The sequence below is a fragment of the Typopeltis vanoorti genome, chromosome 19 (genome assembly GCF_054136105.1).
Source record: "Typopeltis vanoorti isolate ZY-2024b chromosome 19, IOZ_Tvanoo_1.0, whole genome shotgun sequence".
NCBI classification, from domain to species: domain Eukaryota; kingdom Metazoa; phylum Arthropoda; class Arachnida; order Uropygi; family Thelyphonidae; genus Typopeltis; species Typopeltis vanoorti.
The window spans coordinates 34,614,946-34,641,169 of NC_143567.1; the positions used below are offsets into that span (position 1 = coordinate 34,614,946).

The 26,224-nt window shown below is 36.4% G+C and overlaps 1 protein-coding gene across 1 annotated transcript in view; it reads left to right on the forward strand.

Moving 5' to 3' along the window:
• Positions 1-26,224, forward strand: part of Lrrk (Leucine-rich repeat kinase) — a 790,764-nt gene that overhangs the window by 366,848 nt on the left and 397,692 nt on the right. The window contains exon 14 of the mRNA XM_090409582.1: positions 8,838-8,958. Coding sequence (XP_090265708.1) covers positions 8,838-8,958 — 121 coding nt within the window. The remainder of the gene's footprint in view (positions 1-8,837; positions 8,959-26,224) is intronic.

A 26,224-nucleotide genomic window follows, 5' to 3' on the forward strand; every position in this document is an offset into this window, starting at 1 on the left:
TGCATCGGTTGTCAGAGCACCAATTCATTGCATCAGTGTTTTGTTTAGCTGGTTAAGGTAGAAGAAATTCTTCAATACAAAACAAGAAAGAAAGGAGAGAACAAGGGATTTCCTCTGGAAGTAGCATGAGTGCGTTTAGCATTGGCTTGAGGGGCAGATTGTTTACTTGAGGAGTGGTGAATAAGTGGAACGGGTTGCTTGTGAATGCTTTGACAGTGAATGAGGTTAAGGTGTGTGATAGGTATTGTGTGAATAATGATTAGTATGGATCACCAGTGATGATATAGAACTACCCATCACAGCACCTTCAATCTGCTGAAATAATATATTATGCCAAGTGAAATAGCTGGTATTGATAGTAAACTTGAAAAATTCGATGATGTCAACAGCGAAATTTACTTGTAAAAATTGTAGAGTTTCTTGAAGTGTATATTTGTAAACAGTGAAACTACATCATAGGAAACCATAATTTCAGACTCTTGAAGATGAAGATCTTTAATTTTTTCTTTGAAGTGAAAACTATTTTTTATATGAGGGGATTTTTACCCCAGTAAAATTTTATAGAGGTCTTGAAAGATGTTTTGCCAAATAATACGTATGAGCTCCTATACAATCACCTATTCGACACACAACAGATAATAACCAGATTTGTGTACCTTAAGAAGGACATTAATATGTGGGGGGATGAGCATAATGAATCTGCTGCTTTTTTGTTAGTATTATTATCTCTGGAATATGTTTGATCTAACAATTCAATTTGTTTAGCTGGCTTTGTTTAGGATCTCAGGGGTGCTTAAGGGTCAAAGCTATATAACTGAGAGGAGTCCTCCACATAGCCTTCAAAGGAATGCGAAGAACCAACCAGGGCTTCTGTTCTAATGTTCAGTCTTCATCTTCTTGTTGTGAACCCTGTTAGGTATCTACCTGGATACTGAATGGACGAGGATGGGCTTGAAATTTGGAATTTAGCCAACCAATTTGTATTCTTATTGGCTTAAACCAAAATTTCAAATGATGGTACAACATGACAGAATTTCATGCCGGCTGGGGCATCACCCGGTTAAACAAGCCCCCCCCCCCCCCCATTGTTTTCGCCACGGAACCGGGAAAACAGCAAAAAGTTGGCTACTGGAACAAATCCTAAAACTTACCCCTACTCAACATCACCAGAGTTCAAGATCGCTACTATCAACATAAGAAACCTGAATGGCAACGAAATTTAGCTAGCTGAGGAATTGGATAAGTGCCAGATCGACATAATACAGGTGACATAAAACAAAAAAGGCAAAAATTAGTGAGATCTTTCTGAGCAGTATATACAAAATGTTATATTCAGGCAATGACAATCAAGGAAAAGAAGGAGTAGCCTTAGTATTCAACACTAAATACAAGGCTAATCTTATTGAATGACAGGCAGTCTCAAGTAGAGTGATGTGGGCAAATATGAGAATGGGGAACTGGACAATGAGACTTATTGGTCCCACAGAAGGTTTTACTAAGGTAGAAGTGGAGGAATTTTTTGAGGCTTTAGAGAAAGCAACTGACACAGTGAAAAAGGAAAAGTTATTCCTTGTTGGGGATCTAAATAGCAGAGTAGGAAATGATTGTGAGACTTACAAAAATATTTTGGGAAAATTTGGAGAAAAGAGCAAAATTAATAATAATGGCAAATATCTGTTGGATTTCTGCTCAGGACATGGACTGGTTATTACTAACACCATGTTCCAACATAAAAATGTGCACAAATTCACATGGAGAGAAGAGGCTAGGAATAAGAAAAGTCTCATTGACTTTGTTATTGTTGATAATGATATTTTCTCCTTATGTGCATTCTATGTACACTCTGGTGCAGGACACCAGAGTGTACATAGGATTTGAAATTGGAAGTGATCACTATTTAGTCTTGAGCAGTATAAAATTGAATTCATATTGAAAAGAAGAACTTGTAAGAAAGTTTTAAAGCAAATAAAAGTTGAGCCGCTCTCAGATGGGAACTGTAGACTAAAATACACAAATAATAATAATATTATTATTATTATTTGTGACACCTCCAAGTAGTCCGAAGAGTCATTGCAGGAGGACACCTACTATATGAGTGATGTGGGCAAATATGACAATGGGGAACTGGACAATGAGACTTATTTGTGCCTATGGTCCCACACAAATATTCCATCACTTCTAAGGTAGAAGTTGGGGAATTTTTTAAGGCTTTAGAGAAAGCAACTGACACAATGAAAAAGGAAAAGTTGGTCTTTGTTGGGGATCTAAATAGCAGAGTAGGAAATGATTGTCAGACATACAAAAATATTTTGGGAAAATTTGGAGAAAAGAGCAAAGCTAATAATAATGACAAATACCTGTTGGATTTCTGCTCAGGACATGGACTGGCTATTACTAATACAATGTTCCAACAACAAATGTGCACAAATTCATATGGAGAGATGAGGCAAGGAGTAAGAAAAGTCTCATTGACTGTGGTATTGTTGATAGTGATGTTTTCCCACTGGTGCAGGACACCAGAGTGTACAGAGGATTTGAAATTGGAAGTGATCACCATTTAGTCTTGAGCAGGATAAAATTGCATTTCATATTGAAAAGAAGATCATGTAAGAAAGTTTTAAAAAGAATAAAAGTTGAGCAGCTCTCAGATGTGAACTGTAGACTTAACTACACAAATATTATTATTATTATTTGTGACACCTCCAAGGAGTCCGAAGACTCATTGCGGGAGGACACCTACTATACAACTGTCTATACTACTACTACTACTACACCGAACCTCTACTACCAATCATCTCCATCGACGCCATCTACCACCCACCACCACAACTAGTATTTTTTGTTTGTAAATTGCATGTGTTCTGAAGGACCGATTTGTCTATATGTGGGACCGATTTGTCTATATGCCTTTTCTAGATCTACAAAACGTATACTTAAGTTTTGTAGATCTAGAAAAGGCATATGACAAGGTGCCAAGAGAGAAGCTATTCCAAACGCTACAGTTATATGGTGTTAATGGGGTTATTATATGTCAAGCAATACTTAGTCTTCATTTGAGTTATAAGGCAGCAGTTAGAATTGAAAGTACAGAAAGATCCGTTTGACACCAGATTTAACAAATCTGGTGTCAAACGGATGTACAATTATCCCCTCTCTTATTCATTATCTATATGGATCACATTATGAAGGAAAGTGGTATTAAACCTGATATCAAAATTGGAGGTGTTGATCTCAGCTCTTTGCTTTATGCAGATGATATTATACTTCTAAATAAATCCGCTACAAGTCTGCAAGATTTCCTGACTAAATTGAATAACTGTTGTAATAGATATGGTATGAAGGTCAGCATTAAAAAGACAAAGACAATGAAAATAGGCAGAAACATTGAAAATATCAACTGCATTGCGAATGGAGAACTTATACAACAAGTAAAACAGTTTACCTACTTATGTATGATTTTTAGTGAAGATGGTAAGTTAAATATGGAAATATACAACAGAATTAACAAAGCTGGTATGATAAGATGTCAACTGAATAAATTTATATGGAATAAGAGAGAAATTAGCCTAAACACTAAATTAGCTGTATACAAGACAGTGTTTAAACCTATTTAAACTTAAGGATCCGAAAGCTGGGTTAGAAGTAAAACACTTGACCAAAGACTAAAGACTTTGGTCAAGTGTGACCATAGACTGCAGTATGAGAGTCCTGAGAAAGATTAGGGGGCATGAACAGATGGCATCAATGGCAATATCATATTTAAAACGATTATATTAGGAAAGAACTTGACATTGTCAGCATCCAGGAATGCGTTAGCAGAGCTAGCCAATCTCAGGTGGTATGGTCACTTAAGCAGAATAGGAGAGAAAAGATTAGCAAAACAAGTGTTCTCTGCCAGGTTGGCAGCAAAACGACCCAGAGGAAGACCAAGATATAGGTGGATTGATACGGTACAAAGTGCCTTAGACGATAGAAATATAAGATTTGATAATATTGGAGTCTTGACAGGTAACATACTGATTTGGAGATAAACTGTAGATAGTAAGTTAGTAATGATGTAAATTTTTCACATAGTACTATCATATCCTGTACACCCCTTGAGGGTATATATCAGGAATTTGATAATGATGATGTTGATGATCTCTGTCATTTATGCTACAAGTGGATCTATCACACACAGTAATATATTAGGTTTGCGATTGCAGTCAGTGGTATTCATGAGTACAGTTGCATTTCCATTCTCAGACTTTTTTATTACAATGTTATTATTTCAGCATACCGAATGGAGAGTTTGTAATTTAGATAACAAAATTCTGCAGAGGTGGTGTAGCTTTAGAATCAATCTCAAACCTTAGCTTGTTAGTGTCAGCTATATGTAATTTCCTGCTGCCACAATTTGTTCTTCTAAGTCTCTTTTATTAGAAGAATTAAATAAAATAAAACTTTCTCTATTACTTAATGGATATAGCAAGACCTTGATACAGAAAATATCTGATAAATATCATCCCTCTTCCAGACTGCAATCTGATGTTAAAAGGATCAGCATATCCAACCTTAGAGGAATCTGAACAAATAACAAAGGCCATTTGCAAATATAATTTGTACACCACTTCAAATCAGCCCGAAGGTTGACTTTGTTGTTACTACTTATCGAAGGTACATTATCACCTTTATTCTTGCCTGGTGTGTATCAAATACCCTGTTCTTGTCATCTTTGCTACTTTGGACAGGCTTGCTTTTCTGCTACTATAAGAATCAAAAAACATCAAGATTAACATAAAAGATTTTCAGACCTTACTTTTCATTCCATTGACAGTAGACACAGCATTTACTGGAACTGTACCAAGATGCTACAATACAGTAGGTTCAAATTTGATCATCTATTTTTTGAATCATGTGAAGCCCTATGCCACCATCCTAATCTTAATGAGACAGACTGTATGCCTATTTCTAAGTTTTGGGAAGTGAGGGCTGTTAATTGTTTATAATTTGTATTCATTTATTATATTTAAATTAATTAATTATACATATATTCCGACGTCTCTGAACTGTGATAGGTGTTTCCTGCACAGAATAGGTGTGATTGAAACATGAAATATTATATGCATGCTGTGTATGACTTGTTCTTAATATTCAGAATTTAAATGTTGTTACCAGTTTTTATGTCTTCTCCCTGAAAAAAGCTCATGACATATTATAAATTTTGTGTAATGATACTGCGTTCCCCCTTTTTATGGGAGTTCACAGTACCATCTAGTCCCCCCCCCCTAAATTTTATCTGGGCTTCGGAACTGGCATAGGCTGACGAATCAGACCTATGGCCAGGTCAGTATTCCTGACTGTAATCCGTGTGTCTTCAGACCGGTTTGCCTGCTTGCGGGATGAAAAACACCAGATAAACTGGCAGAAAAAACCCTGCTGTCCACGTCCAAGACTGGCTAACTTGGCTATAGCTGAGGAAGATCCTTAAGCTCCTCACGTCATTGACGAGAATCGAACCTAGGACACTCCTTCCCCAGGCATATGGTTACGAAGTGCAAAGCCACTAAGCTAACTGCACAGACCATGACATATTGAGCAAAATATATAAGATCAATAATTTTGTTTTTTTCTTACATGTGTGAAGCCATTATTCAAAAAAATAATAATAATAATAAAAAATATATATATATATATAGTATATCAGTGCTATACTGATATAATAAAACTGGAATATGTTGATGTGTGTCTTGAGCATTTGAAGGTTTTATAATCTTTCAGGAAGACAAAGTGGAGAGATTGTTTCAAAGACCTGGTTGGTTGAGTGGTTAGCATATCTGCTCTTCAACCAACAGGTTGTGGGTTCAAATTCTGCCATTGGCATGGATGTTTGTGATTGTATTTAGGTGGGAAATGAACCTCATCACCTGGTGTGACACCACCTCCCTGCTTATTGGATGCCTGAAGTGACTTGAAAAAGTTCAATTTTTTTTCTCTAGAGTAGTGGTTCCCAACTTTTTTCCACTTGCGTACCCCCTTTTAAACCCATTTCTATAAATTGTATCCCTTGTTTTTAAAATATCCTTTTTTAAATACTGTCACTTTTGTTCATTGCCTATCTTAATGTAAAATAGTTTACTCTACTTATTTTTCTGCCATTACTGATTATTTTTCGTGTACCCCTGAACGGCCCAGCACATACCCCCAGGAGTATGCGTACCACCGGTTGGGAACGGATGCTCTAGAGCAAACATGGAACTGAACAAACTTACATTATCACATTATCTAGAAACAGTTTGCAGATAATATAATTCCAGACAATAAATAAATAGAAAAAATAAATAGGAAAAAAAATTTTTTTTTAAATCATTACCCCATCTACGATACAATTGTACAACAACAACCTTTCATGGGTGGAAGCCGCAAAAAAAATAACAGAGAAACTGAGGTTGATGGTATGAAAGAGAAGGAAGATTGGTTTATTTGAATTTACAGCTCAGGCTATGAGGCCAGTATATTATGTCTGTTAATTGTGTATGTTCTAATGGCTAGTTTGCCTGCTTTGCAGGAAGGAAAACCTTGTCACCTCTGTATGAGACTGGCAAATGAGGATGAAGAGAAATTGGTTTGGGAAGTTTGGAGATGGATGGTAAGGTTGTTGACTGGCAGCTACTCTTGTCTTGAAAGTAAGAGTAGAAATGATGCTGGTCAGTTCTCTGGAACACTATTCATGAAAGTACCTATAGTAGATACATAGAGAAGAAGAAATATCTGTGAGAGAGGGAGTCAGTGATTAATGAAATTATCCTCAACCAACCCACCAACACTAATTCATACCAAAAAGAAAAGTTTTCCCATCCACTTCACCAACTTTTGTTCCCTAAACAGTAATATAAATGATGTGCACCACCACCACCACCTGCACTCATCTAAACTGGAAGTACCATTTCTTTCATAACTCCAACTGGCAATCTCAACAGCCACTGTATACCTCAACTGCCCAAACTACACATTAATTACACAGCTCTTTCCACCACAAGGGTGGCACTTGTGCATTTGTGAGAACTGACATACCATGCCAGAGACAGCAAATCCTGAATCCCCACTGTTTGATCTGCTTTGGCTCAAAATTTCTCTACCAAATCAACCTGTCCTTTTCATATGTTCCCCATATTGCTCGACAAACTCTGTCAACCACTCTGACTTCTTCTACTTTCTCTCTCTCTAAAGCTCGACTTTCTGCAGTCTAAGTACCCCAATAGTGAGATCATCCTTCTTGGGACTTCAATGTCCACAACTCATATTGGCTCCCCTTCTCCAGTTTCACCAATCAAGCAAAGTAAGGATGCTTAGGTGTTCACCATCAGCAATGACTTATCTCAACACCCACTCATTCTAACTGACACCCTCTCTTTGCTTTATACCTCTTCTATAGGTATTTTCAGGGGAAATGTTCTGTGCTGAACTTGCTTATTAGTTCATATTATTTTTAATTGTATAAACTCATCATAACATGTTAGTATGAAAGTAACTATGGATTTATTTAATCTGTTGATATTTCTATTCAAATTTATATATTCAAAGTATGCAAATCATTTGTTAGAAAGTAAATACTTTCTAACAAATGAAAAAAAAAGATGCACTTTCTATTCTCACCAAACATTTTTTCAAGCAAAGAATGCACCCTCATGAAATAAATAAAATGCTGCACTTTCCCCCTTCTCTTTCCCTGACAAACTAGATCACTGCATAATTATTTTGTCCCTTATATCCAGAATATTCCTGGAAAGATTACCAACTGGTATGAACATTACATGACTGTATTGATCATACTACTACTACTACTATTCAGCCACACATCAGACTAGCGATCCATATCATTCATCTACAGAAGACCCAGTCCCCCATGTAAATTGCCATTGTCTGTGTGTTAGCCTGTTTTGGATAGGCAGAAATAACTGTTAATATCTACCTTAAAGAACATCAGAAATACATTCTCTCTCTCACACACACACACATAATCATATATTATTTTGAGAGTTTATTTTTCACTTGGTTAGACTATAATAAGTTTAGTTTAATCCTTTATCCAAGTGTGAGCAAACAATTATGGGAGATACTGAGATAGGGGTGATTGAGAGCTTTCTCCACCTTTGCAATGAGTTGCCTGGTGTTACACTACCTTACCCCAGTCCTGAAGATACTTTCAGGTGCAAACTTTGTTTGCTCACACTTGGATAAAGGATTAAACTAAACTTATTATAATCATATATTAAACATTCCCTCACAATAGTCAAATGAAAGAAAACAGCAGTTACCTCTCTAATCTCAAGTAGGATGGCTGCATTAATTTATCCAGAATTAGAGGCACTATAATTTCAAGAGGACTCTAGTTCAGTGGCTAAGAATATCTTTATTCTGATACATGATTGCTAGAACTTTATTTATTTATTGTAACAATTTGAATAGTTTTCACTGCATAAGTGTACTGTAAATGTTGTTGAGCATTTTTCTTCTTACATGCAATTTGTCCTCTGAAGATGCTGACCTGAATCCAGTGAAATGTCAGCTGAATTAATAAATTCATAAGTTTATTTTATTCTGATATAGTGTTCTGAAATATCACCATGAAAAATAATGTGAATGATGAGCAGAACTTAAGTCTGTCTTCATGTCACTTTAGAATATCTTTGATTATCTGATTACTAACAGGTGATAAATGTATTTTATAAATATGTAGCTGTAATTACACTTTTACAAACAAAAATTTATACATTTATATATTTTGGATATATGTTAAGCTTTGAACATGTTATTTGTAGTGTTATTTGAATATGCTTTGAACATGTTATTTGTAGTGCTAAACCATATGCAAGAATGAAATTAATGATCGTTGGAATTGAAGGCATTGGAAAGACATCACTTTTAGAGCAGTTAAGACAAGAGGGAACTGGAGCGTATCGCAAAAAACCTCCAGAAGTTAGTAATATCACTTTTTATTATATTGATTTCTATTTTTTTTTTTTTTTAAATGGTATCAGAATTAAACATAACATTAAATGAAATCTGTATTTTTTCCTCATGTGGATGTAGAAATTATGTCTTTTTTTAAAAAATAATTTCTTTTCAGAAGTTGAATCCTTTAGGACATTGCCACTGCTTTGAATGAGCAAAGTTTGATATACAGGAGAAATGGCTGATATTTACTATATGCTTTGTACATGTAGTATCATAAAAATTCATAAAAATACTCATGGAAGAAGCTAGTTATTTTTGTTCGTAATAGTGCTTCATTGTATAAACAACATCAAGAGTAAAAATGTATCGTTAATTTATTGAACTAACTAATATTTTGCTGGTTTTCTACTCAGCATCTTCAGAGCACAAATTACAACTGTGACAAGCATAAAGAACTCAAATGGATCATTGTAGAAACAATTCAGATTGCAACTGGAAAAAAAACCCCAATGTCCCAACACAGCACCTGCCAGATAACCATAAAGTTAATTTGGAGAAGTGAGGCGTTTTTGGTTTAAGAATGACTGTCTCTCAAATCTTTGGCAAATTAATGCAGACTACTTATAGAGATTTTGGAGTGCTTCATAGCCAGTGCTGATTCCAGAAACAGTCTCTCAGACCTATAGCGATTTCTGTGTAACATTAATATCTTCACCCATTTAATTCTATGTGAAGGAGTATCCAGAGTGTGGTTTAGTTTTCATCTACCGATACAGGTGATGGCAGATGCAATTTTTGTGTTTTTCAGGGTGGATGATTATTGATATACTAGTCTGTTCAAAGTAGGCTAAACTGCAGGTACAAGGAACTTTATACACTCCAGGATGTGCAAGAGGATGAAGTTGACTCTTAGGAAAATGGATGGCATTAGCTAGCTGAATTAGTGATTGTTCAAAAGTGTCATGAGATTATATTTGAACATTAGCTATCTTTAGCTAAAGATGGCTAATGTTCTCTGCAAATATAATCTGCATACTGCTTTTGAACAACTTATTCAGCTAGCTAACTTAATTTGTTCTCCTAAGGATCAACTTCCTCTTGCATATCCTGGAGTGTGTAAAGTTCCTTGTGCTCTGAAGATTCTGGATAGAAATCCAGCAAAATACAATGGCAAGTTCAATAAATTAATTCTCTTTTCTCTTGGTGTTGGTTATGCCATGAAGCAATATTATGAATAACTAACAACACCTAAGCCTTTCTGTACACACACACTATTTTTGCAATTTAAAGATTGTTGGAAAGGCTTAAATTAGATTGTATGGGTCAGTTAGTGGTCAAGAAGAAATCTAGCTATTCTAAAACATAATTTTACTCAAAAATGGCAGCTTTTCTGTGATATATCTAGTAAATTAGGGAATAAATTGTTATTTGTTCCCTATTGTATGTTTTCTGAATATAAAAACTGAAATTTTGAGGAGAGAGAAAGCACTATCACCTGTTTTTGAAACTACTTAACTTAGCTTTAACTGAAAATATTGCTTTGCATATACGCTTTGGAAGCATATCTTCCTTTGGTTGCCAGTTGGGATTGCAGTTTCTATCCAAATACAGAAGAAATGAAGTATCCATGTGAAAAGGAATAGAATGTGTTTTTTTATTATGATATATCACTACTCTGAATGATTTTTTTCTAGATTTTTCAAAGAGATTTTGTAAGAATTGGAAACATGAAAATTAATAATAATATAGGAATATATGGACAACATACTCTGAACAGGAATGGTAAAAAATTCATTGACTTTGTAGTTTATAATAACCTTAAAATAATTAATTCTTTCTATAAACATAAACACGTACATAAATATACTTGGGCAGCAAGAGGATGGAAATCAATATTAGATTACTTTATCCTAAATGAAGAGACATCAGTGTTCTCTTTAGATGTTAAGAGTTCACAGAGAATATGAAATAAGTAGTGACCAGTTCCTCGTTAAAATAAAATTAAGATTAGCACCTAAATGGCTACAAATAAACAAGAACAGAAAAAAAATTTAAAACGTTTGTATATAAAACTAGATTATTAAAAGATAAAAATATAAAAGGGGTGCTTAAGGGTCAAAGCAGTATAACTGAGAGGAGACCTCCACATAGCCTTTAAAGGAATGCGGAGAACCGACCAGAGCTTCTGACCTAATGTCCAATCCTCACCTTCTCGTGGTGCACCCTGTTGGGTATCTACCTGGATACTGAACGAACGAGAATGGACTGGCAATTTGGGATTTAGCTGACCAAATTATATTCTTATTGGCTTAAACCAAAATACAAAATGATCGTACAACATGACAACATTTCATGCCGGCTGGGGCATCGCCTGGTTAAACAAGGCCCCCACTGTTTTTGACAGGGCGAACAGCGAAAAGTCAATTACTGGAACAAACCCTAAAACACACCCCAACTGAATATCACCAGAGCTGAAGATCGGTACTATCAACATAAGAAGCCTGACTGGCAAAGAAATGGAGCTGGATGAGGAATTAGATAAGCACCAGATCGACACATTAGGGATGACTGAAACAAAAAAGACAAAATCTGGTGAGATCTTTCTGAGCAATAATTACAAAATGTTATATTCAGGCAATGACAATCAAGGAAAAGAAGGAGTTGTCATAGCATTCAACACTAAATACGAGACTAATCTTCTTGAATAGCAGGCAATCTCAAGTAGAGTGATGTGGGCAAATATCAGTATGGAGAACTGGACAATGAGACTTATTTGTGCCTATGTTCCCACAGAAGGCTCAACTAAGGTAGAAGTGGAAGAATATTTTGAGGCTCTAGAGAAAGCTACTGACACAATGAAAAAGGAAAAGTTGGTCCTTATTGGGGATCTAAATAGTAGAGTAGGAAGTGATTGTCAGACATACAAAAATATTTTGAAATGTGCACAAATTCACATGGAGAAAAGAGGCAAGGAATAAGAAAAGTCTCATTGACTATGTTATTGTTGATAGTGATGTTTTCTCCCTGGTGCAGGACATCAGAGTGTACAGAGGATTTGAAATTGGAAGCGATCACTGTTTAGCCTTGAGCAGGATAAAATTGAATTTCATATTGAAAAGAGTAACATCCTTTCCAGATGTGAACTGTAGACTGAAATACACAAAGATTATTGAAGAAAAAATGAAACAGTTTGAGAACAGGAACCAAACCTTGGAGATTCAGTGGCAATCCTTGAAGAAAATCCTGATGATTCAGACAGAGATGCATGTGGTGAGGTTGTCTGCAAGGATAGAAAAATCAGAACTCCATGGTGGACACAGGAAATAAAAGAGGCAGTGAAGGAAAAGATGAAAGCATATCAAAAATTTGTCAGATAAGTCAGCTTGTGCTCTTAGAGAATACAGAGACAAATATAAGAAAGCTAAAGACTGTGTAAAACTAGCTAAACAAAGGTCATGGGAGGACTTTGGCAAGAACACTAAAAATAAATATCAAGAAGGTGGCAAAATATTCTGGAGTTTGTTGAAGAAGCTCAGAAATGGAGGAAAGAGTGCTGTAAAGGAATTAGAGATGATAAAGGTGACATGAAAACGGGAGAAAAAGATATCCTTGAAATATTATTATTATTATTATTATTATTATTATTATTATTACCACGGGCTACTCCAGGAGTCCTTAGACTCATCGAGGGAGGCCCTAAGCATCATGTTCACACAGCTGTTCAACATTCTCACAGTATCTATCATACCTTGCCTTGAACTCGCTCACTGTCATAGCACCCACAACAGACTCTGGCAGCTTATTCCACTCATTTACCACTCTAAAAGTAAAGAACCCAGCTCTAACACCCCTGCTAACCACGCTCTTGCCCAGCTTCCATGGGTGTCCCCTAGTTCTCCCACCACCAGTCCTGATCTCAAAAATATCATCTGAATTAATCCTATAGAATCCTTTTAGCAATTTGAATGTCTCAATCATATCTCCCCTTTTTCGCCTATCAACTAGTTTCTGCAACCCACAAATCTTCAACCTGTTCTCATATGGTTCATTCCATAGACCTGCTATCATCTTAGTCACTCGCCTCTGGATCCTCTCCATCTCCTCCCCATCAAGAAGGAACCGAGGTGACCAAATCTGGGCACAGTAGTCGAGATGAGGTCTTATCAGGGCTCGGTACAGAGGTACAATAACTTGTTTTTCTCTGCTCGTCAAGGTATTTTTCAACAACCAAGTGAGTTGATGAGCTGATTTAGCTACTTTTGCAATGTGCCCCCTAAACTTCATCTCCCTATTCTCCAACACTCCCAAGTCCCTGGCCTCATCAATCTCTTGGAGTACAGTTCCACCAATGTGGTATACTGCTGCTAATCTTTTCACTCCGAAATGCATAACCTTACATTTTGTCACATTAAATTGACATCCATTCTCCTTAGTCCAGAACTCCAATCTATCTAAGTCATCTTGCAAGACTTTGACATCTTCTGCATTCACTATCACCCTACCCAACTTTGCATCATCAGCGAACAAATGAACTGTCCCACTTAGACCCTTCCCTATATCGTTAATGAACAGATTAAACAGCAGTGGTCCAAGAACAGAACCCTGTGGCACACCACTAGTCACAGGCCGTCTTTTGGACTCCACTCCTGAATAAACCACTCTTTGATATCTCTCCATCAACCACCCACCTATCCATCTCACCAACCCTATATCCATTCCCATATGTTGTAGTTTACGGATTAGAATTCCATGTGGTATCCTGTCAAACGCCTTTGCCAGGTCCAGCAGTATCACTGTAAACCCATTTCCCTTATCCAGTTCAGCCGTCACCTTGTTATAAAACTTGAGCAAGTTACTCAGGCATGATCTATCCTTTACAAAGCCATGCTGTCTCCTGTACAGTATCTCATTTTCATCAATCCATTCCTGTATTTTTCTCTTGACTACTTTCTCCAAGACCTTGACAACAATTCCTGATATGCTGATCGGTCGGTAATTTGCAACCATAGTCTTGGATCCTCCTTTATGCAGTGGAACTATTTTCCCCTCTTTCCACGCCTTCGGGACTAAGCCAGACCTGAGACTCAGATTAAACAACATGGTCAAGGGCACTGATAATTCATTAGCCGCTTCATGCAAGACCCGTGCCGGTATTATATTAGGAAAGAACTTGACATTGTCAGCATCCAGGAATGCGTTAGCAGAGCTAGCTAATCTCAGGTGGTATGGTCACTGAAACAGAATTGGGCAAGGAAAGATCAGCAAAACAAGTCTTCTCTGCCAAGTTCGCAGGAAAACGACCCAGAGGAAGACCAGGAATGGATCTGAGAGCTTGGTCAAAAGTTGTAAATATGGATTAATTATATGGAGTAATTACTTCGAGAAATTGCTAAATGAAACAAGTAGTGATAGCACAGTCGTAAAAAACACTCAACAATCATATAGTCAGAAATACATATCCATACTTGAAGTAGAAAATGTCACTAGAGGCTTGAAATGTCGAAAGGTAGCAGGAGTAGATGATATTCGACCAGAAATGCTCAGGTATGGCGGTATAAAAGTCTTACAGTGGCATTGCTGCATAGTTCAGAAGGTGTGGACAGAGGGACGAATTCCCGATGAAATGAGTAGAACTCTGATAATACCCATATATAAAAAAGGAAATAAAACTGAATGTGAGAATTACAGTGATATTTCCCTACTGAGTGTTCCTGTAGTTTTGAGTGTTGTTTCTCAAGTATACTAGCATAAGATTTATGCTAGTATACTTGAGAAACGGTTGAGAAGAATTGTAGAAGAAAAGCTTGGTGAAGAACAAGCTGGATTCAGGCCAAATAGAGGCTGTCAGAATCAGATATTCACTTTACGACAAACAGTTGAAAAGTCATGGGAATATAACAAAGATCTGTATTTAAGTTTTGTAGATCTGGAAAAGGCATATGACAAGGTGCCAAGAGAAAGCTTTTCCAAATGCTACAGTTATATGGCATTAATGGGGCATTATATCAAGCAATACTTTGTCTTAATTTGAGTGAGTCAGCAGTTAGAATTGAAGGAAGATGGTTTAATGTTAAATCTGGTGTGAGAGCAGGATGTAGATTATCCCCTCTGTTATTCATTATGTATATGGATCATATTATGATGGAAAGTGGTATTAAACCTGATATCAAAATTGGAGATGTTAATGTCAGCTCTTTGCTTTACGCAGATGATGTTATACTTCTAAATAAATCTTCTACAAGTCTGAAAGATTCCCTGACTAAATTGAATAACTGTTGTAATAGATATGGTATGAAGGTCAGCAATAAAAAGACAAAGACTATGAAAATAGGCAGAATCATTGAAAATGTCAACTGTGTTGTGAATGGAGAACCTGTGGAACAAGTAAAACATTTCAGCTACTTAGGAATGATTTTTAGTGAAGATGGTAAATTAAATATGGAAATAGACAACAGAATCAGCAAAGCTGGTATGGTGGGAAGTCAATTGAATAAATTCATATGGAATAAGAGAGAAATTAGTCGGAACACTAAATTAGCTGTATACAAGACTGTGTTCAAACCAGTTTAACTTATGGATCTGAGAGCTGGGTTAGAAGTAAAACGCTTGACCAAAGACTAGATACTGCAGATATGAGAGTCCTGAGAAAGATTAGAGGTGTGAACAGATATCATCAATGGCACTATCATATTTAAAACGATTATATTAGGAAAGAACTTGACATTGTCAGCATCCAGGAATGCGTTAGCAGAGCTAGCTAATCTCAGGTGGTATGGTCACTGAAACAGAATTGGGCAAGGAAAGATTAGCAAAACAAGTCTTCTCTGCCAAGTTCGCAGGAAAACGACCCAAAGGAAGACCAGGAATGGATCTGAGAGCTTGGTCAGAAGTTGTAAAGCTGGGTAAAGCTCTGATCACTATTCTTAGTATTTTCCATAATGTAAAACACATCTCAGACGAGTTGCACTACCTTTAGACTTGAACTACGTTCAGGCGCCAACTTAACTGACTTAACTGTTTTGCTTACTTGGGAGAAGGAGTAAAAAAACCAAGTTTATAAAATTACTTGGTATCCTTATTATGTCTAAATTATGAATACATGTCGATACTTAAAGTAGAAAATGCAGCCTTCAGAAACTTGAAATGTGGAAAGGCAGATGGAATAGTTGATATTCAACTTAAAATGCGAAATATGATGATATAAAAGCTTTGCAGCAGAAATATTGCATAATCTAGTAGGCTTGGTCATGCTATCAAATTCCAGATGATTGGAGTTAGCCCTCATTGTGCCAGTTTGTAAAAAATAGTAACTAAAACAAGGTGACAAATCTGGAACAATTTCTGTGAAATGTTCTGGTAATGATACATTTTAAGCATGGTTGAGAAGAGTCAGAATAAATAAATAAAATAAAATAATTGAATAGAAACTTTAGGTAGATTGCACTAGAGAAATTGCATGGAGTTTGTGGAGTGAGTTTAATTGGAGGAAGGATTTATATAAATGGATTTGGTGTCCAGAGTCTTGAGAAAGTGTTGTTCGGTGAATGTTTAGAAGTTCAGAGTCAGGGAAACTTGAAAGTTTATGGGGAGGGAATGCAGGCACCGGCAACCTAGAGGTTGGTCTGAAAAGTTCTCGGCCTAACGATGAAAAAACAAATTTATAATTTCTAAATTATTTTTATTTTTCAACATAATCTACCTTAAGATTAATACATTTATTCCAGTGATGCTCCTTTGCCATTATTCCATTCATTTATTGGTTCTCAGCAAGATCTGCAAAATACTTCTCTACAGCTGCAATCACCTCTTGATTTGAAGAAAAATGCTGACTAATGAGGAAGAGTTTTAGCTTAGGGAAGAGATAGAAGTCAGAGGGAACCAAATCTGGGAATAGGGTGGATGTTCCAACAATTCATAGGGCAGATCCCTTAATTTTCCCATCGCCAAAGCACCTTTGTGGGAAAATTTGTGGTGCATTGTCATGATGAAAAATGATTTTTTTCTTTTGAAAACCAGGACTTTTCTCACAAATTTTTTTGTCTAGTCTGGTTGAAAGATCGGAATAATATTCCCCGGTTATTGTTTTACCCTTTTCAAGATAATTAATAAACAAAATGCCTTTAACATCCCAAAACACCGATGCCATGACCCTTCCTACTGCTGATGGAACCAACTTTGTCTTTTTTGGCACTGAACAACTGGCTTCTGTCCACTGTTTTACTGTCGTTTGGATTCTGGTGTGTAATGGTGAATCCAAGTCTCATCCATAGTAATAAATCAATGCACAAAATCAGTTTTATTCTTATTAAAATGCTCCAAGCACTGTTCGGAAATTTTCATGCGAGTTCGTTTTTGATCTGCTGTGAGCAAGTATGGCACCCATTTTACGCAAAGCTTTTTCATTTGCAATTCTTCATGCAAAATATATCCTACGTGTTCTTTTGAAATGCCTGTAATCTCAGCAATTTAACTCACTTTGACTTGCTGGTCATCCAGTACCATATCGTGTACTTGATCAATGATTTCTGGTGTTGTTACACTTTTTTTGGACGTCCTTCATGTGGATCATCGCCATGTTTTAAACTTGGCAGTCCATTTCTTAATTGTCAAAAACAAAGGAGAAGAGTGACCATAAACTTTTGACTTCGAATGAATTTCTTTTGGCATTAAAACTTCTTTTACAAGGAATTTTATAACTGCACGATACTCAATTTTATCCATTTCAAGAGATGCAGGCAACACTTTTGCTTCAATCAGCTGTATAAACCAACGTACTTGATGGAATAACTTGCAGTTTCACATGAATGCTTATGACAGATGTACCAACTTAGAAAACAAAAAAATTGTGCCAATAGTGTTTCCATCTATTGTCGAGGCCGAGAACTTTTCAGACCACTCTCGTAAGTTGGAGAGTGATCACATGATACAAAATGTAGCACCTAAGGTTAAATTTAGTTGCCTAAGTAACACAAGGTGCAAGAGAGATTGTGGGATTAAAGAGTATTGCAGTTATTTATACTAATGCCAGAAGTATTCGAAATAAGGTTGAGGAGTATTTGGCATTGGTCAACACCACATGGCCCTAAGTTATAGGTATTAGTGAAATGTAGTTGACGGAGTGTGATAAGATCATAGGAATAGAATGCAAGGAAAATGTAAAATTTTTAGAGAGGACAGAAGGAACAGGATGGGTGGAGGGGTTTTGATAATTTTATCAGAGGAATTAAAACTAAAAAGAATAGAAATATACATCATAGGGACAGAGATTCAGAAAGAAGTTATCTGGTGTAAGATAAAGTCCAACAGGATTAAATATGTAATTGATTGCTACTATAATTTTGGGCATATATATATATATATATATATATATATAAGGGAGAATGTAGATGACATGCACTCGCATAACATCATAAATACCTCAAATTCCTGATATATATATATCCTCAAGGGGTGTACAGGATATGATAGTACTACATGAAAAATTATATCATTACTAACTTTCTATCTAAAATTTTCCTCCAAATCAGTCTGTCACCTGTCAAGACTCCAACATTATCAGATCTTATATTTCTATCTTCTAAGGCACTTTATACTGTATCAATCCACTTATATCTTGGTCATCCTCTGGGTCTTTTTCCTACGAACTTGGCAGAGAACACTTGTTTTGCTAATCTTTCTTTTCCCATTCTGTTTAAGTGACCATACTACCTTGGGATTAACTCTGCTAACACATTCCTGGATGCTGACAATGTAAAGTTCTTTCCGAATATCATTGTTTTTAATATGATATTGCCATTGATGCCATCTGTTCACACCTCTAATCTTTCCCAGGACTCTCATATCTGCAGTCTCTAGTCTTTAGTCAAGTGTTCTTCTAACCCAGCTCTCAGATCCATAAGTTAAAATTGGCTTGAATACTGTCTTGTATACAGCTAATTTAGTGTATTGGTTAATTTCTCTCTTATTGCATATACATTTATTCATTTGACTTTACCATACCAGCTTTGTTGATTCCATTGTCTATTTCCATGTTTAATTTACCAGCTTCACTAAAAATCATTCCTAAGTAACTAAAATGTTTTACATCACAATGCAGTTGATATTTTCCATCTTTCTGCCTATTTTCATTGTCTTTGTATTTTTAATGCTGACCTTCATACCATATCTATTACAACAGTTATTCAATTTAGTTAGGAATTCTTGCAGAGTTGTAATGGATTTATTTAGAAATATAACACCATCCACTGAAAAGTAAAGAGCTGAGATTAACATTTCCAATTTTGATATCAGGTTTAACACCACTTTCCTTCATAATGTAACGAATAACAGAGGGGATAATGTACATCCTTCAAAAGAAAAATTCCGGTATTGCGACCACATGTTTATTAAGATAAATAAAAATAAACAAACCCGACAAATTTCGTATGTCGTTTGACTTACATCTTCAGGGGTTAAAGGTAACTAAAAGTTTAAACACAAGAAATGAGAAATTACTCTAAATAGTCAATTCTATGATATTATGGCCATCTAACTGTTCATTAAATTAAAAAATCCGAATGCAGAATCTGTGCATACTAAGTTTGAACAATGCTGGATGTTGTCATGTTCTGTTGTTCACACACTCCGAGGTATGACTTAGGTATATTTTTTATCAATGCTGACCAAACTTGGTGTAGAATTAGGTCCTGGTTTTTGTTGTATTGCATTGGAATTCTAAGCATATTTGCAGCTTCTTTAAATTTCCTTGTGAAACAGTTTTTTTCAATATAAGGCATGTTCGTTTTATGCCAGAGTACATTATGGCCGGTGGAAGTTGCGTGGGATGCTAGGCCTGATTTGTGTTCTCTCCTTTTTTGCACGTCTTTATGGTGTTTGTTCATACGAATTTCTCCTGATCTTCCCCTCTGGCATACGTAGCAGATGCCACAGGAACAATTAATTTTATATACTCCTAGTTTTTTAAAACGGTGATGTGAAGGTTTTTGGGGATGTAGATATCTTGATATTTTTTCTAGCAGAAGAAAAGCAACTTTATTGTTATGTTTGCTTAGTCATTTTGTTAATTTGTCTGTAACATTCTTGATGTATGGTAGCGTGATTGCGTTCTTGAAATCTTACTTTTGTGAGATGCTTGGAGGAGGTGTGTTGAGGATTTTTCTTGATTATCATAGGTTCAAAACCATTTTTTCTGAGGATCTGTGTTAAATGTTAGTACAGCATTACTATTACAAAGCAAATTACAACCCAGGAACTTACCATACACAGAATTCACAGCCCCCCAAAGAACTAAAATCAGACAAAAACATCGTTATAATTAAGGCAGATAAAGGGAATGCGACGATAGTCATGAACTCAGAGGATTATAACAAAATAATGAAACTTCTTGAAGATTCTAATACCTATACATCCTTAGACAGAGATCCCACCTGGCGAGCTCAAAATAAAACCAATGATCTAATTAAAAATATACCCAATTTGATTGAAGAACTAAAAAGAACTCTACAATCAAAACACCCATTAGTACCTAGGATATATGGAGTTCCAAAAATTAATAAGAAAGATACTCCTTTAAGACCGATAGTGGATGGAAGAGACTCGATAACTTGAGGATCGGCTGAGGGAATGTGGACTGCAGAGTTTGGTGGATAGAAGGAGGAGAGGTGATATGATTGAGACTTTTAAACTGTTGAGAGGTGGTTACAGGGTTGACACTGGAGAGTTCTTTCGCTTGGTTGAACAGCAGGAAGGAGTGATGATAAGAGGCCATCCCTGGAAGTTACGAAAGGAAACTGAGCAAGAGGGTGAGGAGTGGCTTCTTTGCATGGAGGGTGGTTGAACCATGAAATGTATTTCCTGATAGAGTGGTGGGAGCAAGAACAGTCAATGAGTTTAAGGAGTGGTATGATAGACTGTGTTTCTTAGGGGCGGGGAGACCTCCCCTCGATGAGTCTTGAAAGACTTTGTATTTCTTAGTAAGGAAAGTAAGTAAGACCTCCCACGATTTGTCTTTTGACTCCACGGAGGCCTGAATAATAATAATAATAATAGCAACTCCAATTTTGGTATCAAATTTAATATCATTTTCTTTCATAATGTGATCTATACAGATGAATAACAGTGGAGATAATGTACACCTTTGTCTTACACCTGATTTAACATCAAGCCATCTTTTTTTATCTCATTCAGTTCTAACTACTAAATTACAGCTCAAATATAGACCATATATTGTTCGCTATAATCCCATTTACACCATCTAACTGCTGCATTTTGAATGGTAATGTGCCTTTTTCAGATCTACGAAACATAGATATAGATCTTTGTTATATTCCAATGATTTCTGAACCATTTGTCTTAAAGTGAAAATCTGATCCTGATAACCTGTATTGGGCAATGAAACCAGTTTCTTCTTCTCCAGTGATCCCTTCCACAATTTTTCCTATCCTTTTCTTCAGTTTAGACTTTTCTCATCATCTTACCAGGAACAGTCTGTAATTCTCACATTCAGTTTTATTTCTCCTCTTTATGGATGGTACTATGAGAGTTCTATTCTAATCTTCTGGAATTACACTCTCACCAGGCCTTCTGAATTTTGAAGTATAATCACTGAAACTTTTATTATTATTATTAACATCCAACCTCCACGGAGTCAGAGATTTATAATGGGAGGTACACAGACTATCACACAGAGTTCATCCAGGCGTACTTACCTTGAACTGATTCAATGTGTCTACATTTTCAACACACTCAGGCAATGCATTTTACTCACCAGCCATTTTTCATATAAAGAACCTCCTCCTTACTCCTCTGTGCACACTCTTCTCATACAGTTCTAGGCATGGCCTCTTGTTCTACCTCCCTTTCTCATTCTATGAAAAATCTCTTTCATCTCAAGCTGATAACAACCCCTGACTAATTTCTCTATCTATCCTTCTCATCTGTCCCTTAGAACAGGTTGAGTCCCTGCCTAATGAGGGACTTACGATGAATTAATGCAGCCGGTTCGTCACTCCTCTGCTTCATCCCCTAAGGGCACTATTCATGACTGTAATCCATGTATGTTAATGGGATCAGTTTGCCTGTTCTGGGGGATGAAAAGCTTGACCCCCCCCCCCCAGATAACTCGCCTTCTGTTGAAAGAGACCAGATAAAAGTTCCTCACACCACTGACGGCAATTGAACCCAGGTCTTTCTGACCAAAGGGCTTCGTCTATATCGACTAAGCTACGGAGGCTCCCTGATTAATTTATGTCTTAAATATCCTCCCCTCCTCCTCCTATTCACTAGGCTTTGCAATTTACATGCTCTCAATCTGTTCTCATACTCCACATTCCAAATGCTACTGACCCCCACCCCCTTTGTGAATCATCTCTAGACCCTTTCTAACATGAAATATTAGGAAAGGTCTAGAGACCTGATCAAGGCGCTTTATACAATGGCTTCTTTATTTGTGCACGTCAGGGTCCTCTGCATCATTGCCATTATCTAACTTCACAACTTGTGGAAAGTAGCTCCTGAATTTCAGATTCTTCATCACCACCATTACCAGATATCTCATCTCCTTATACAATGATATCTGAAGGCCTTATACAATAGCATCATAACTTCTTTATTGGTGCATGTCAGGGTCCTCTGCATCATTGCCATTATCTAACTTCACAACTTGTGCAAAGTGGCTCCTGAATTTCAGATTCTTCATCACCACCATTACCAGATATCTTATCTCCTCTACCTCCTTTAAAGTTTTCCCACCAAGTGTATACTTTGCATCCCATTGCTTTGTTTACCAAATTTAAAAACCTCATGCTTTTTCAATACTGAATTCACAGTTCCACTTACCTGCCAATTCATGCAGTCTATCGAAGTCCTCCTATAAGATCATAACATCTACTTGGCTCTGCATTGCTCTCTCCAATTTTGCATCATGTGCAAACAGCTGCATATCACCATTTAAACCCCTCCCAAATTCATTAATATACAAATTGAGCAATAATGGTCCCAAAACTACCCTTGTGGCATATCACTAGTGACATTTCTCTTTCAGGATACTGTACCCCCCCCCCCCCCCCCCCCATATAAAATTTGCTGATACCTATGTGACAGCCAGTCACTGATCCAACTCAAAAGTCTTTTATCCAATCCCATATGTTTTAGTTTATTTAGCAGCTTGTCATATGAAGTCTATCAAAAGCTTTTGCAAAATCTAAGTGTACTACTGTATATGCATCTCCATTGTCCAAGACATTTGTTACATTATTATAGTACATAAGTAAGTCAGTAAAACCTGATCTCCATTTAACAAACCCAAGCTGACAACCACAGAGAATTCTACTGTTATCAACCCATTTCTATATCCTAGTTCTCACCAATCCTTATAGTACCTTCACTAGTACAGCTCATTATATATAGACGCGTGGATAGGCTTATGATTCGTCACATATGTTGAATTGGATTTAAACGGTATTGATGTGAACACAGATTGATAAGAAAATAACTATTTATTAACTTAAAAGTTAATATTTTGCTGATATTATATCCAGCATCTTCAGAGCACACAAACAAAGTTTGTTACAAATGCGAGACAACCACAATTCTGTGTAACAGTGCAGCTAGTATAAGTAATTGCAGCATGCAACACAAGACTAAAGGCTTAATAAGGCGCCATCTGAGTTATTAAAAAAAAAAAAAAAACAGTAGTCCAAAGTTTTGAAAAAAAATATAGTATTCCTTGAAACTTTTGAAAATTAGTAGTCCAAAGTTTGAAAAAAATAAAATTAAAATAAATAAATATTAATTTGGTCTTAGGATGACTGTCTCCCAAATCTTTGGTAGATTTATATAGCCATACTTGTTAAGGTTTGGAGTATGTTTTAAGGCTTCTGTTGATTCCAGGAACAACCTCTCTGACTTGTAGAAGCTTCTGTGCAGTACTTTGTTTTTTTCCTATTGATCCTGTGTGCTGGGGTATCCAAAGGAGTGGTATGATAAATCAGGTATGTGCCAGACCTGATTTGCCATAACGAAAGTGCCGGATATATTTTTTGTGTCCACTGAGGCAGATGTCCACAGTTCCTGTCTGCCCGTAGTAGGCTCGATGACAAGAACAGGGCACTTCATAGACTCCTGGATGTGATAAAGGAGTGAATCTGTCCTTAGGTGAATGGATGAGAGCTGCCAATTTCACATAAGGTTTAAATACAGTGCGCAGTTGGTGTTTGTTAAGCACCCTAAATATCTTTTCAGATGTTCCTTTAATGTACGGGATGGTGACAGTTTTGTTGTAGTCTTTTGTGGTAGATAGTGGGGGGATTTCTGGTTAGCATTTAGTATTTTATCTATCTTATGGAGATTATAGCCATTGGTTAGGAAGGTGTGGTGCAGGTGAGAAAGTTCAGCAGTGAGAGCAATTTCATTTGAACAGATTGCTCTAGTTCTATGGGTTAGTGTTTTTAGATACCATATTGTTGAGAAGGGGTGATGGTGTGATTCTTTGTGTAAATATCTCCCTGTATGTGTGGGTTTTCTATAAACCAAAAATGATAAGGAACCTTCTGGAAGACGTGTGTCTAGGAAGGGCAGGCAGTCATTGGTTTCTAGTTCCATTGTAAAGTGGATTTTAGGGTGCTGGCTTATTTAGATGCACTAAAAATATATTCAATGTGCCTGGGCCATGAGGCCAAATAGCAAACACATCATCAACATAGCGTAGCCAGAGACTAGGTTTTAGAGTGGCTGGGTTGATAGCTAGCTTTTCCAGATGTTCTCTATAGAAGTTGGCTAAGGGGAGAGAAAGGGGGGGGGATCCCATAGCTGTCCCATCTAATGGTTTGTATATTTTCCCTTTCCATGTAAAATAACCTGCCTGTACTGTGAATTTAAATAGCTGAAATATGTCAGGGGGAAATTGTGAATTTAATCCTATTTTTGTCCTGCCTATTACTAAGCAGGATAAAAATAGCCACCATAGTGCAATTGGAAGAATAGCAGCACATTGTGCCCTTCGATTGGAAAAGACCTGGGTTCGATTCTTTATCGTGATGAGGGGAATTCTTATATGGGCTTTTTCAGTTGAAGCTGAGTTAGCCGATCTCATATGGTGGTAGCAGAGTTTTTTCTCCTGGAACTCTGGTTTTTCATCCCGTCTACAGACAAATTGGCCTTCATAACACATGCAATTTAACAGACAAAAAACACTGTTGATGGTGACGATGGGCAATAGATAGTGTTGATAGTAGTGGTAGTAGTAGTGTCTTAGTTAAAGAATTAAGTAGTAGTGGAGAAAATGAAATGTATTTTGCGAAGTAGAGTATTGTGCCCTACCACGATGAGTCTTTGCACTCCCTGGAGGTGTCACGTAATAATAATAAAATGGATAACACACTGAAAAGAACAAAATGTAAGAAAAGTTTTAAAAAGAATCAAAGTTGAGGAACTTTTAAAAGTAAATTGTCGATTCAACAATACAAAGATTATTGAATTAAAAAATGAAACAAAGTGAAAATAAGAACCGAACCTTGAAGTTTCGGTAAACTCTGAAGAAGACATTAATTCAACTAGGGAAGTATGTGGTGAAGTTGTCTGCAAGGATAAAAAAATAAGAACATCATGGTAGATATAAGGATAAAGAAGCAGTCCTGGGAAATGAAGAAAGTATATTGAAAGTTCCCAGCAAATAAATGGGCAGATACCCTAAAAGAATACAGTGAAAAATGTAAAAGTTTTTGTGTAAAAGTAGCTGAACATAAGTCATGGAAGGACTTCAGTAAGAATATAGAAAATAAATATCAGGAAGGTTCTGAAGACTATTGAAAAAGTTAACAAATGGAGTAAGGAGTACTATAAAAGGAATCAGAGATGACAAAGGTGAAATGAAAACCTATCCTAGAAATCTAGAGTAATTACTTAAAACTTAAATGAAATAAGCAGTGATAGAGCAGTAATAGAAATTTTCAAGAGGAATGCAAACAGAAATATATATATATATATCAGTACTTGAAAAAGACAAACTTGAAATGCAGAAAGGTAGCTGGAGAAGATTATATTTGACCAGATATGCTCAAATATGGGTATAAAAATTTTGCAGTGGCTAGCATAATTCACATGGCCTGGTCAGAAGGTAGAATTCCAGATGATTGCAGTAGAGCTCATAGTTCTCATCTATAAAAATGGAATAAGGTGAATGTGAAAAAATAGTGGAATTTCTTTACTATGTTCCAGGTGAGATTTATATGAGCATTCTTCAAAAGAGGCTGAGACAAATTGTTAAAGTGAAACTGGAGAAGAACAAGCT